Source organism: Rhinopithecus roxellana, chromosome 19, assembly GCF_007565055.1.
Source record: "Rhinopithecus roxellana isolate Shanxi Qingling chromosome 19, ASM756505v1, whole genome shotgun sequence".
Classification (NCBI taxonomy): Eukaryota; Metazoa; Chordata; class Mammalia; order Primates; family Cercopithecidae; genus Rhinopithecus; species Rhinopithecus roxellana.
Genome location: NC_044567.1, coordinates 55,578,891 through 55,592,061, shown reverse-complemented (window position 1 = coordinate 55,592,061; position 13,171 = coordinate 55,578,891). Strand labels below are relative to the sequence as shown.

Below are 13,171 nucleotides of genomic sequence, written 5' to 3'. Positions count from 1 at the left end.
TCCTGTTAGACCTAAATCCAGAATTTGGGTTTGGGGGGAAAAAAACAAACAGCCCCTGAACTCCTATTTATACAAAATTTATTATTATATTTTATTCAGGATGACAAGTCATCAGGAGGTCAACACCACAACAAGCACAGACAGAGGGAGAGGCCAAGCTGCTGAATGTCAGCGGCCTGTCTGGAGGGGCTGAGGCTCCGGCCTCAGGAGGCTGAAGCTGGAGGCAGGAAAACAGCTAGGCATACAGGTCCTCCCGGTCCGCAGAGTAAACCTCCCCCTCCTGCAGGAGGGCGAAGTTGAGGAAGTGGGAAGGCCTGTGCACCTCGTGGTAGAACTCTTTGGGGTTCGCCAGCTGCAGCTCATATTTCATGTTGGGGTCATGCCGAACACCTTTGGGGAGAAGGAAACAGCCAGCGTCAACAGGGCTCCCGCCTCATGCAGCCTGCACCACCTCCAAGCCAGCCAGGCCCCAAGTGTGACGGGCGATGGCCTCACCTTATCCCTACTGCTATCCCCACGTCCCCAGGCTCCTCCCACTTACCCATAAAGTTGTAGTTCCACGAGGACTGGGCAGGGACCATGAAGAAGCCAAGGAAGCGGTCCGACAGCAACATCTGGACCCTCTCATAGTGTGAAGGCAGGTAGCCCTTGGGGTTGTTGCCCTTGTCTGTGTTCTGGCGGCCCCATTCGTAGCCACTGGGGGTCAGCTTGTAGGCCGTCAGTGTACAGGAGCCTGGTGTGAAGCTGGGGGAGGGATGAGGACAGAGTAACAGCTCAGGTCACTATTCTGGGCCCTGGCCTGCAATCCCTGCCCCACCATACTTCCTCCCAAGGAGCCCAGGCCTACCTGCACGTGATGATAATGGTCTTCTCGCCATCCCAAGATGGGTTGTCAGCCATGATCTTGGCATGGGTGGTGACATCCTGGGGTGATAACTGCGGGGACTCATTGGGCTGAGTGTGGATCCAACCTAAGGGTTCCATCTCCTACAGGTAAAGAGGAGTACAGAGCTCTTCAGAATCCCATCTGCAGACAGGAATCGCACCAGCTTTTCCACACTCCCAGGCTCCATTACTTCCCATTACCTTGAGGTACTCATGCTGGGGCAGCTGGCCAGGCAGGTGCACGGTCTGGTGAGTGCCCCACTGTGGCACCATCACGATGCAGCGTATCTCCTTCACCTGGGGGTTATCTGGTGGGCTCACCCCATACAGGTATCCTGCAATCTGGAGACAAAGGGGTCAGGGACCAAAACTCTTCTTAGTACCAGCTCAGAGTTGGAGCTCCCAGCCCTCTGTTTTCCTTCCTTCCCCCAAGAACGAGGACAGTTTTTAAAAACGTGATCAGAACCCCTGTATCAGAATCGGCTGCGGTGCTTGTTCAAAATGTTAAACATGGACCTCATCTCGGACTTCCCACATCAGGACCTCCTGAGTGGGGTCCAGGAATCTGCACTGCTCACAAGCTCCCCAGCTGATTATTAAGTAGAGCATTCATAAGCAAATGAGCATACAAACCTCCAGCTCAATGTATTTTCACAAGCTGAAAACATCTGGAAATCCAGCACTTGGTGCTATTTTAAATTTTACATTATCACCAAGTAAGAGGATCTGTTTACTATAAACTCACCCACACAGGATATTAACAGTCTTCTCAAATTTGCCAACCTGACAGCCACTAATAGTGGGTTTTTTTGAGATGGAGTCTCACTCTGTCGCCCAGGCTGGAGTGCAGTGGTGTGATCTTAGCTGACTACAACCTCCACCTCCTGGGTTCAAGCAATTCTGCATCAGCCTTCTGAGTAGCTGGGACTACAGGCACATGCCACCAGGACCCCCTAATTTTCATATATTTCATAGAGACAGGGTTCTGCCATGTTGGCCACGCTGGTCTTGAACTCCTGACCTCAAGTGATCCAGCCGCCTCGGCCCAAAATGATGTTTTATAAACTATGAATATCCCTGATACACTAGTAAAGTTATGCATCTTTTCTCTTTTTTGAAGCAGGGTATCACTCTGTCACCCAGGTTAGCATGCAGTGACATGATCTCAACTCACAACACTCACCACCCTCCAGGATCAGGTGATCTTCCCACCTCAGGCTCCTGAGTAGCTGAGATTACAGGTGTGGGCCACCATGCCTAGCTAGTTTTCTAATTTTTTTGTAGACACAGCATTTCGTCATGTTGCCCAGGCTGGTCTCGAACTCCTGGGCTCCAAAGATCTGCCCACTTCGGCCTCCCACAATGCTGGGATTAGTCATGAGCCAGTGCGCCCCGCCTGGATTGCAGTGGTCATCAAAGCTTACTGCTTGGGTTCAAGCAGCCTCAGCCTCCTGAGTAGATGGGACTACAGGCACATGTTTTTTTTTTTTTTTTCTAGACGGAGTCTTCCTCTGTTGCCCAAGCTGGAGTGCAGTGACGCGATCTTGGCTCACTGCAATCTCCCCCACCTGGGTTCAAGCAATTCTCCTGTCTCAGCCTCCCTAGTAGCTGCAACTACAGGCGCATGCCACCATGCCTGGCTAATTTTTGTATTTTTAGTAGAGACGGGGTTTCACCATATTGGTCAGGCTGGTCTTGAGCTCCTGACCTCAGGTGATCCACCCGCCTCAGCCTCCCAAAGTGCTGGGATGACAGACATTAGCCACTGCGCCCAGCCTAGTGTTGGGATTACAGGGGTGAGCCACCATGCACACCTGGTCAGGAATTTGTTTCTGATCATATCTATTCTCTTCCAAATACTATCAGGTTAATATTACATTTACTACCTTCTCTCAGCTGCCACAGCTTTTGCTATCTCATGGGGCCAAAACCCGCCTCGTTGTTTTGGCTATCCTTGCATAATTACTCATCCATGAATCTTGAAACCAGCATCTCAAGTTCTAGACAATCTCAGGTCGGCGTTTTAGGCACAAAATGCGTTGGGCACACACTGTGGCCTGAGTCCACTTACTTGGGCCCGAAGGTCAGATATGCAGATGAACTTCTTAAGCACATTCTTGGGAAGGATGTAGGTGTAGCCAGTCTCCTTGATGTCATCAGATGAAACATAGATGTGATTGGTCCTTAGGTGCAGGTTGGCAGCAGAGATGGCCCTAAAAACAGGTAGGGAGCGTCAGCATCGCTCAGCCCAGCACCTTAGGTAGTGCAGCCGGCCTTTCCATCCCCACCCTCTTGCCCCTAACAGTACCTGACCCTCCACTCAGTCTTGGATGAGAAAGTCTGGGTCTCATAGTTGCTGGTGGTGGAGGTGATGATCTCATCGCCATGCTTGTTGACAGTGCGAGTCTGTGTTGCCGTGAGCTGCGACTGTTCCTTGGTCTGCTTCTCGATCTCAGCAATCTGCTGCCGCTGCTGTGACGGTGCCGAGATCTCCATACCCAGGATGATGTCTCGAATTTCCGATTGGGTCAGTGATGCCACATTGACACTGTGGGGACGGTGTGGGTTATATTAAAAAGATCCCTTCCCCTTGGTCACTTCTGCCTCAATGGAAAGGTGTAACTTGGTAGGACAGGGCAGCCTATACTCACACCCCAGACAATCCACAAGAGCTGCTTCTACAGGAAGTGTGAAACGGAGGCGCACTAACACTTCCAAGATTCGTCAGATCCAAGCAGGACAACACACAGCGTGTGCACCTTGCCACTGTTTAGCATCCATACACCCCACACTTCCTCGACCAAAACAATGCACTGGCACGGAACAGTTCTCAGAAATGGAAACCCCAGAAACCCTACAATACTGGTTCTCAATCAGAGGTGGTATTGTCAGTCACCCTATGAATAGTTTGGGTTGCCACGATGACAGGGAGGGAGACGAGGAGAGGAAGGTGTGTGTGTGTGTGTGTGTGTGTTGGTAGCAGTGTCGGATACTTAGGGTCTCGGATGTTCAAACTTCTTACCATGTATGGACAGTAAAGAAATGCCCTGGGCCGGGCGCAGTGGCTCAAGCCTGTAATCCCAGCACTTTGGGAGGCCGAGACGGGCAGATCACAAGGTCAGGAGATCGAGACATTCCTGGCTAACACGGTGAAACCCCGTCTCTACTAAAAAATACAAAAAACTAGCCAGGCGAGGTGGCAGGCGCCTGTAGTCCCAGCTACTCGGGAGGCTGAGGCAGGAGAATGGCATGAATCCGGGAGGCGGAGCTCGCAGTGAGCTCAGATCCGGTCACTGCACTCCAGCCTGGGCCACAGAGCGAGACTCCGTCTCAAAAAAAAAAAAAAAAAAAAAAGAAATGCCCTGTTCAAAATGGCAATAATTTATTGATAAACTTTTCTTTTTTTTTTGAGACAGAATCTCACTCTTGTCACCCAGGCTGGAGTGCAGCGGTGCGATCTTGGCTCACTGCAACCTCTGCCCCCAAGGTTCAAGCAATTCTCCTGCTTCAGCCTCCTGAGTAGCTGGGATCACAGGCGAGCGCCACCACAACTGGCTAATTTTTGTATTTTTAGTAGAGATGGGGTTTCACCATGTTGGCCAGGATGGTTTCAAACTCCTGACCTCAAATGATCTACCCACCTCGGCCTCCCAAAGTGCTGGGATTACAGGCATGAGCCACTGTACCTGGCCTTCTGGAGAAACTTGTAAGGCTAAATGCTTCCAAACCCCAGAAAACCATATACAGGCCTCCTATCTGTCTCCCCACCAGCACTGCTCACTTGTTTTTCTTGCCGTAGTCAGCCAAGATCAGATCCTTGAGCTGCACCTCGACCTTGATCCACTCTTCATCAGTCAGAGTGGGCCAGATGTGGTGTGGTTCTGTAATAGTAGTCTTGTCTGGCTTCAGGATCACTTTTGCCCGGTCATTGTTCACATGTAGGGCACGCAGAATCAGGATGAGACGGGAGAAGGCCTAGGAAAAGATTTGGAAGAGTGGGGTAGGTCTGCTGCTTGAGGCTCTCCCACTTTAATCCTAACCTTTCATGAAACCCAAGATTTTTTTGGTGGGGGGGGTAGGTCCGCTGCTTGAGGCTCTCCCACTTCAATCCTAACCTTTCATGAAACCCAAGATTTTTTTTTTTTTTTTTTTTTTGAGACGGAGTCTCGCTCTGTCGCCCAGGCTGGGGTGCAGTGGCGCAATCTCAGCTCACTGCAAGCTCCATCTCCCCGGTTCATGCCATTCTCCTGCCTCAGCCTTTGGAGTAGCTGGGATTACAGGCACCTGCCACCACACCTGGCTAATTTTTTGTATTTTTAGTAGAGATGGAGTTTCACCCTGTTAGCCAGGATGGTCTCAATCTCCTGACCTCATGATCCACCTGCCTCAGCCTCCTGAAGTGTTGGGATTACAGACGTGAGCCGCCGCGCCTGGCCTTTTTTATTTATTTATTTTTCTTGAGACAGTCTCTCTGTCATCCAGGCTGGAGGGCAATGGTGCCATCTCAACTCACTGCAACCTCTGCCTCCTGGGTTCCGGTGATTCTGGTGCCTCAGCCTCCCGAGTAGCTGGGACTACAGGCACGTCCCACCACACCCGGCTAGTTTTTTTTGTATTTTTAGTAGAGATGGGGTCTTGTCATGTTGGCCAGCCTGGTCTCAAACTCCTGACTTTAGGTGATTCACCCACCTCAGCCTCCCGTGGCTCACACATGGGATTACAGGTGTGAGCCACTGTGCCCGGCCCCAAGAGTTGATTTTTAACTTTAAGGTCTTAAACCCTCATGACAGTCCAGAGTTCCCACCCAATCTATAGGCTAAAAATGTGAAAATGGAAAAAACCTAAGACACAGGATCTTCTCCTGACCCTAAACCTGCTCCTCCTCCAGCAATCTTCTCTTCCCGAGGTTCATACCGTGTAAGATGAAATAGTCTTGAGCCAGTCATCGTAGAGGTTGAAGAGAACCATCTGGGGCTCAGTGGCTTTAAGGATGAGATCCCCAAACTTTTCCACCTTGAGACACGCCTGGAAAGGGAGTTGGAGCTCCGATCCTTTGATGACAATATTGGGGAAATCCAGTAAGTGCACCTAAGACAAGATCAAGTCCAAGATGAGAAACGGCCTAAAGGTCTCAGTTTCTTTTCTTCTACCCACCCACCCTCTTACCTCCAGTGGGTCCAGCATGCCCTTCCTGGTGACAATGATCTGCTTGGGCTGTTCCTCCACAGGCAGAGATCGGATCAGGGCGGCCACCTCCTCAGCCGTCTTCCATTTAGCCAACTTAAAAGCAAGAGAGAAGAAAATGGAAATTTAGTCTCTACCCTCCTAGGTCAACTAGAACAGAATATCCTAGTTTTGAAATAATCCAACTGTTTCTACTGAACGCTGGTGTTAAATGTTAGGCACTTAGAAGGTAGAAAGTATCAAACGGCCGTCATGCCTTCATGATCTTGGCCATGGCCTGCTGGATGAGAGGCTTGCTGCCTGGGAACCAGTTTCCATAGGCACTGGGAAGGTAAAAGGGTCAAGAAAAGTTAAGACCAGGCTGATAGCCCCCGAAACAAGACAAACTGCAACTCTACAGAGGAAGAAAGACTGTTGGCCAGGCTGACGTGTGAACATACAGGCTGGAGAAGAGAACCAGTGACCCATGGGCCACTTCCTCTCACTCAGGTGAAGTAAAAAAGTATGACTAAAGTATGGGGCCAATGACCAGGCTGACAGCCCCTTTCAACAAGACAATACCACACGCTGACACATGAGTATGTGCTAAACTACATACTGTATTAAGAGTTCAGGAGCAAAAGAAATTAAGGCTACTAGGATCAGAAAAAAGCTGCACAAAAAAATGTGTCTTAAGGAGGGACTGTGATTAACAGAGCAAAGAGGGGAGTTCATTCTAGAAAGAAAAATATGAGCAAAACACAGATGTGGAGATGAGCATCGGGGTTTGGGCTACTAAGATCCTAGACTGACTGTAAGATGAAACATGCTATAAATGTAAAGGAAGAGAAACTGGCTGGACAGATACAGCCCAGCCAGATGCTGAATGTCTAGGAAGCTAAAGAAGAGTTAATTCAGCAAGAGTTCTGAGGTAGAGAAGAGACTGAGTCAAAGTGGATGTTTCAAGAATAAGTGTTGCCTTTGGAAAAATGATTTTTGATAGCCCTGTTCAAGAAAGGTTAGAAATTCAGGAAACAGACCAGCTGGAAGGGACTGAAGCACCTCATACACTCTTGGATCTCCCACAGAATACTTCCCAAGGAATTTAGGGGTAAGTCCAAATGAGATGTTCTCGGCCTTTCATCTAACAAACCAGTAAATACTACCCAGTCGACCCCAAGAATAAGAGGCAACATGGTTCTATGGCCTCTTCATCCTTAAGCCTGCTCACCTGCCCCAGACGCTTCTGTCCCGCCCACACAGATGTATGGATTATCTTGAGGAACAGCTGCCCTGTGCGTGGGTTGAAGATGAAGATGGCTCCGTTGATGGGCTTGGTTGTCAAATTCCCTTCAAAGGTCTAGAGAAGGACTGCATTCGTTAGCATGGCCTACACATCACCACCCTGCCTTCTTCCCAGCATGTGTACACACTGAGCCCATTACCCTCCCACAGCCCTGTACAGAGTCCGGCACCCATACACTGCTGGTAACACTCACCTTGTGAATAGTCACTCTGTAGACGTTGGTGTCATCCACGAACCAGATAATCTGGTTGGAGAAGAGCTCACCATAGTTCTGAGAAGATAAATAAGGCTCAGTGGGCTCAGATGAATAGAGCTGTAGCCCCTTGCGGATCCGTTCACGTAACACGTACAGGGCGGGGTTTGCCTTCATGATCTTGGCCATGGCCTGCTGGATGAGAGGCTTGCTGCCTGGGAACCAGTTTCCATAGGCACTGGGAAGGTAAAAGGGTCAAGAAAAGTTAAGACCAGGCTGATAGCCCCCGAAACAAGACAAACTGCAACTCTACGGAGGAAGAAAGACTGTTGGCCAGGCTGACGTGTGAACATACAGGCTGGAGAAGAGAATCAGTGACCCATGGGCCACTTCCTCTCACTCAGGTGAAGTAAAAAAGTATGACTAAAGTATGGGGCCAATGGAAAATACATGGATTGTGTGTGTGTGTGTGTGAGACAAGAGTCTTGCTCTGTCGCACAGGCTGGAGTGCAGTGGCACAATCTCGGCTCACTGCAACCTCCGCTTCCTGGGTTCAAGCAATTCCCCCAACTCAGCCTTCCGAGTAGCTGGGACTACAGGCGTGGACCACCACGTCCAGCTAATTTTTTGTATTTTAGTAGAGATGGGATTTCAACATGTTGCCCAGACTGGTCTCAAACTCCCAAGCTCAGGCAATCTGCCCACCTCAGCCTCTCAAAATGCTGGGATCACAGGTGTGAGCCACTGCGCCTGGCCTGAAAATACATGGTTCTGAGTCTCAACTCACCTGTGCAAGTTATAGGCCAGGTCAATGGCAATGAGTACACCTGTGGGTGAAGGGTAGATACTCATGTTGTCCGTGGTGTAGTCCAGGAACTTGGCCCGTGCGTAGCGCTCAATGTCGTGGGAATCATAGTCCCCCCAGCGCAACTGGATGTCAATCCAGTATTTCTGGGTGGTGGTGCTGTCCATCACATCCCTGAAGATGAAGAGGGTTCAAGCTTCTAGGAACCCATGGGCATAACCAATGCCCCCAGAACCACTTAAATTCCAACACCATCCCACCCACTCCACCAACTTGTTCCAGATCAGCAAGACCCCAGAGAATCAGCAGCTCTGACTAAGGCTCCAGGGGTAGCGCTGGCTCCAAGTTTGAAACAAAGGCAGACAGGGACAATTCCTAAAGTTGTAGTGCTAGAACAGGAAAACTAAAGTTCCTGGCTGCCCAGGGCTGGGTCCTGAGGCACTTACTTGGAGTCAGCCAGCAATGAGGGCCGGGAGACGTTCCACTTATAGGAGGCAAAGAGCAGGATATCTGCACAGGAAGAGTTCATCTTATACGACTTTCGGGGATGGATTGTCTCCTTTTGTACTGTCTCAATTTCCAGTGCATCGAGTTCCTGGTCAAACACCTGAAGGAAAAGATGGAGACATTAAGACTTGTTAAGGAAGCCCAATTAAAATCAGAGTTTGTAGAATAAGATAATGAGGCAATAGGAGTTTCATCCTCAGAGCTTCCAGGGTGGATTTCCCATATGCAAAAGAGCAAGCTGAGCTGACTCTCTATAGCACCCTCTCCCTCGATTTCAGCCCACCTGACACAAGTCCATAACGATGCTCTCATGGATCTTCTGCCACAAGTGAGCTCGGAAGATCTGGATGAGAGAGATCTTCAGCGTGGGGATCTTGCCATGCATGAAGATACCCGTCAGGTCTAGCTGCACCTGAAAGCCTACGTATACCTGCCAGGAAAACGACAATGGGACATTAGAGATCAAGGGACTCGGGTGCTCATGACATAACCAAGGCAAGAAGAAACAACTATTTTTAGCTTCCTATCTCCAGTGTCTATCAATCACACTCACATTGGCTCGATTAATGGTTGGGGACCACCAGAGGGTGAATCTACGATTGGGAATCTGGTTCAATCCTGATCGCTGAGCATTAGTTAGCTTCTTCCACTTCATAGACTCCTCAAAGCCACTGGCCTTCTCCCTGAGGAGCAAGAGATGCAGGTGAGGTGATATCCTGCCATCTCCCAGCACACTGCTGACCTCCTGGCGGGGGCTGTCTGGGGAACACCACAGGAAATCACAGAGGTACACAAGAGATGAGCCCAAAGGGTTGTGACAGGTCCTTCTAAGAGAGGAGAATCCTCACCAGAAAAGCCCCTCCCAGGTAGGGAAGTAAGTGCCCTTAAAGAGTGTGTGTTCCAGAATGCCTTCCACACCGCCCAGGGCCTGGATCATGTCTGTACGGTAGTTGTTCAGGTTCCAGAGCTTCCCATCATGCCGCTGGTGTGTCCACCAGAATGGATTCTGCTTCAAAACCTAGATAGGAAGGCAGGCACAGTCAAGCTTCTGGGGGCCTATTGCCCCAAGTTTCTGGGATAGTCATGGATTTTCCTGATTGAGGGAAATCTCCTCCCTCCACATACCTGATACTGCTTAAAGTCCGTTCTGACACGCCAGCCCTTATCGTAAGCCAGTGTGTGCCGGTCCTTCTGGAAGAGGGTATTGATTCGTGGAATGCCACGATCCCATGAATCTTCTAGGTCTTCCAAAGTCAGGCGTCTTCCAAAAAAAGAAAGATTCAAGTCAAAACGCGATCTCACATGAGGAGCTCAGCACTCCTTCCTGGCCAAAATTAGGGTCAGTAGAACCAGCCTTCTCACCTCCATAAAACCATGGCATGCTCTGACCCTGAACTCCACACACAGTGCAAAGGCCACCACCTGCCCCTGCCCCAGGGTTGGCATGCCCTCCTAGATGCCCACCTGTTCTGAGCAATGGCCTCTTGCCTCTTGAGTGCGTATTCAGCCCAGACCCGCTGAGAATCAATGAACTCGCTCTCCCACGGCTGTATGTAGCGGTACAAGTTGGGAATCAGCTGGTCTTCTTCATGGCTCATTCCTGAACGAAAGTGTGTGATACCTACATCTGTCTGCTTGGACCACCTGTTTGGGGTACAACCAAGATTAGAGAAAAAATAAAGCCTAAAACTAAAGAAATACCCACTTCCCTCAGGGCCTAAGCAACAGGGTTTAGAAATATGTTTAACCGGGCTGTACCTGAGGTCGGACTGGGGGATGAGCACATGGCCCATTGAGAGCATGCCGAGTCCACCCAGCTCCTTAGGGGTGTAGAACACAACCGGGGGGAACCGACTCGGCATCTTGGAGTTGAGTCCGATCTTGATGCGTGTCTGGATCTTGTTCTCACACTTTACTAGTAAGTCCAAGAGCTCCTGGGTGTTTACCACAGCCTCCCGAAAGTATGTCATAAGGCCAATGAGAGCTGTATTCCACTTATTCACAATCTAAAGACAGTAGAAAAAAAAGTCAATTACAGATGAGCCAGAGCGGGGAGGGTGGAGACTACTTACTTGATCCAGTTATTTTATCTCTACTACTCAAGAAAGATTTGAGTTCCACATCATTAGTCACTAGGGAAATAGAAAGCAAAATCACAATGAGGCTGGGCGCAGTGGCTCATGCCTATAATCCCAGCACTTTGGGAGGCCAAGGTGGGAGGACTACTTGAGCCCAGGAGTTGGGAGACCAGCCTGGCCAACATGGCAAAACCTTGTCTCTACTAAAAATACAAAAATTGGCTGGGTGTGGTGGCAGGTGCCTATAATCCCAGCTACTCAGGAGGCTGAGGCAGGAGAATCATGTGAACCCAGGAGGCAGAGGTTGCAGTGAGCTGAGATTGCACCACTGCACTCCAGCCTGGGAGACAGAGCTAGACTCTGTCTCAAAAAAAAAAAAAAAAAAAGAAAAGAAAAAGCACACCAGATGGAGCTATACAAAGTAGTGAAGAACACCAGAAATAGAAATAGTATGTGGGTAAAATGCAAAAAATATTTTTTCTCATTTTGCAATTTCTATAAAAGATAAAGGCTGTTCAAAGCAAAAAGAGTAACAAAGTATTATAGCACTTATAATACATGTACAACTAAAATGTTATGACAAAAATACTACTAAGAGTGGGAGTGGAAGTTAAAGTGTATTATTCTAAGGTTCTTGTACTATATGTCAAGTGATGCGTAGTAGACTAATGGTCACAGTAGACTGTGATAAGTGAGGGATGTATACTGTAAATCTTAGAGCAAGTAAGAAGAAAAAAAACCATGTAGCCAAATAAGTGAAGAGTGGAGATAAAGTCATAAAACAACTAAATTCAGAAGAAGGCAGGACAAGAGAAAAATAGAAAAAAAAATAATTAAAAAAAAAAAAATAAGATGGTAGATTTAAACTGACCTAATTGCCACATTGATGGTTACATTAACCTTAATTGAGGTATTTAGACCATTTGTAAGACAAACATTGTCAAACTGGATTTAAATAAAAAGGCCGGGCTCGGTGGTTCACACCTGTAATCCCAGCACTTTGGGAGACCAAGGCGGACCTCGGGGTCAGGAGTTCGAAATCAGCCTGGCCAGCATGGTGAAACCCCGTCTCTACTAAAAATACGAAAATTAGCTGGGCGTGGTGGCACGCGCCCGTAGACTCAGTTACTTGGGAGGCTGAGGTAGGAGAATCACTTGAACTCAGGAGGCAGAGGTTGTAGTGAGCCAAGATCACGCCACTACACTCCAGCCTGGGCGACAAAAGGAGAGACTCCATCTCAAAAACAACAACAACAACAACAAAATCCAACTATATGCTGTCGATAGGAAATAAACTTTAATTACAAAGACACAGATTAACAGTAAAAAGATGGAAAAATACACCCATGCAAACACAAAACAAAGCTGGAGTGGCACTACTGATGTAAGACAAGACTTCAGACCATGGAATACTATCAGGAATACAGAGGGATATTTGATATGATAAAGTAGTCAACTCGTTCAGAAGACCTAATAATCCTAAATACATTATGTAACTAATAATAGAATCTCAAAAATGATGGACCTGAAAGAAAATAAACTCACAGCTGTAGCTGGAGCTTTCTGTTTTTGGAGACAGGGTCTTGCTCTGTTGCCCAGGCTGGAGTACAATGGCACCATCTCCACTCATTGCAGCCTCCACCTCCCAGGCTCAAGAGACTCTCCCACCTCAGCCTCCCAAGTAGCTGAGACTACAGGCATGTACCATCACACCCAGCTAATTTTTGTATTGTTTTGTAGAGATGGGGTTTCACTATATGTTGCCCAGGCTGGTCTCGAACTCCTGTGCTTAAGCAATCCACCAGCCTCAGCCTCCCAAACTGCTGGGATTACTAGAGATTTCTAATACTCCTCAGTAACCGATAGAAGTATACAAAAAATATCACTAAGAATATAGAAGACTTGAGCAATGTAACCAATTAACTGAACCTAACATTTGTACAATACTCAACCTAACAATAGCAGAGTACAGATTAACAGATCTTTTCTAGCACACATGGGACAGGCACCAAGATAGACTGTATGCAAGGACATCAAAAAGTCAGCCTCGGCCGGGCGCGGTGGCTCATGCTTGTAATCCCGGCACTTTGGGAGGCCAAGGTGGGAGGATCACAAGGTCAGGAGATCGAGACTATATGTCTCAATAACACAGTGAAACCCCATCTCTACTAAAAAAAAAAAAAAAAAAAAAAAAAGAAAAAAAAAAGCCGGGCATGGTGGCAGCGCCTGTAGTC

At 48.4% G+C, this 13,171-nt stretch overlaps 1 protein-coding gene across 1 annotated transcript in view; it reads right to left on the bottom strand.

The window, feature by feature from the left end:
- Positions 1-61: 61 nt before the first annotated feature.
- The window catches only part of PRPF8 (pre-mRNA processing factor 8), a 36,730-nt gene continuing 23,620 nt past the window's right edge, over positions 62-13,171 (bottom strand). The window contains exons 25-43 of the mRNA XM_010373512.2: positions 10,618-10,865; positions 10,324-10,503; positions 9,985-10,120; positions 9,708-9,877; positions 9,413-9,542; positions 9,143-9,289; positions 8,799-8,959; positions 8,335-8,526; positions 7,548-7,785; positions 7,280-7,408; positions 6,052-6,165; positions 5,800-5,973; positions 4,667-4,860; positions 3,194-3,433; positions 2,957-3,098; positions 1,087-1,227; positions 848-987; positions 542-744; positions 62-390 (exon numbers count right to left, since the gene is read on the bottom strand). Of these exons, the coding sequence (XP_010371814.1) occupies positions 236-390; positions 542-744; positions 848-987; positions 1,087-1,227; positions 2,957-3,098; positions 3,194-3,433; positions 4,667-4,860; positions 5,800-5,973; positions 6,052-6,165; positions 7,280-7,408; positions 7,548-7,785; positions 8,335-8,526; positions 8,799-8,959; positions 9,143-9,289; positions 9,413-9,542; positions 9,708-9,877; positions 9,985-10,120; positions 10,324-10,503; positions 10,618-10,865 (3,234 nt within the window). The 3' untranslated portion in view covers positions 62-235. The remainder of the gene's footprint in view (positions 391-541; positions 745-847; positions 988-1,086; positions 1,228-2,956; positions 3,099-3,193; positions 3,434-4,666; positions 4,861-5,799; positions 5,974-6,051; positions 6,166-7,279; positions 7,409-7,547; positions 7,786-8,334; positions 8,527-8,798; positions 8,960-9,142; positions 9,290-9,412; positions 9,543-9,707; positions 9,878-9,984; positions 10,121-10,323; positions 10,504-10,617; positions 10,866-13,171) is intronic.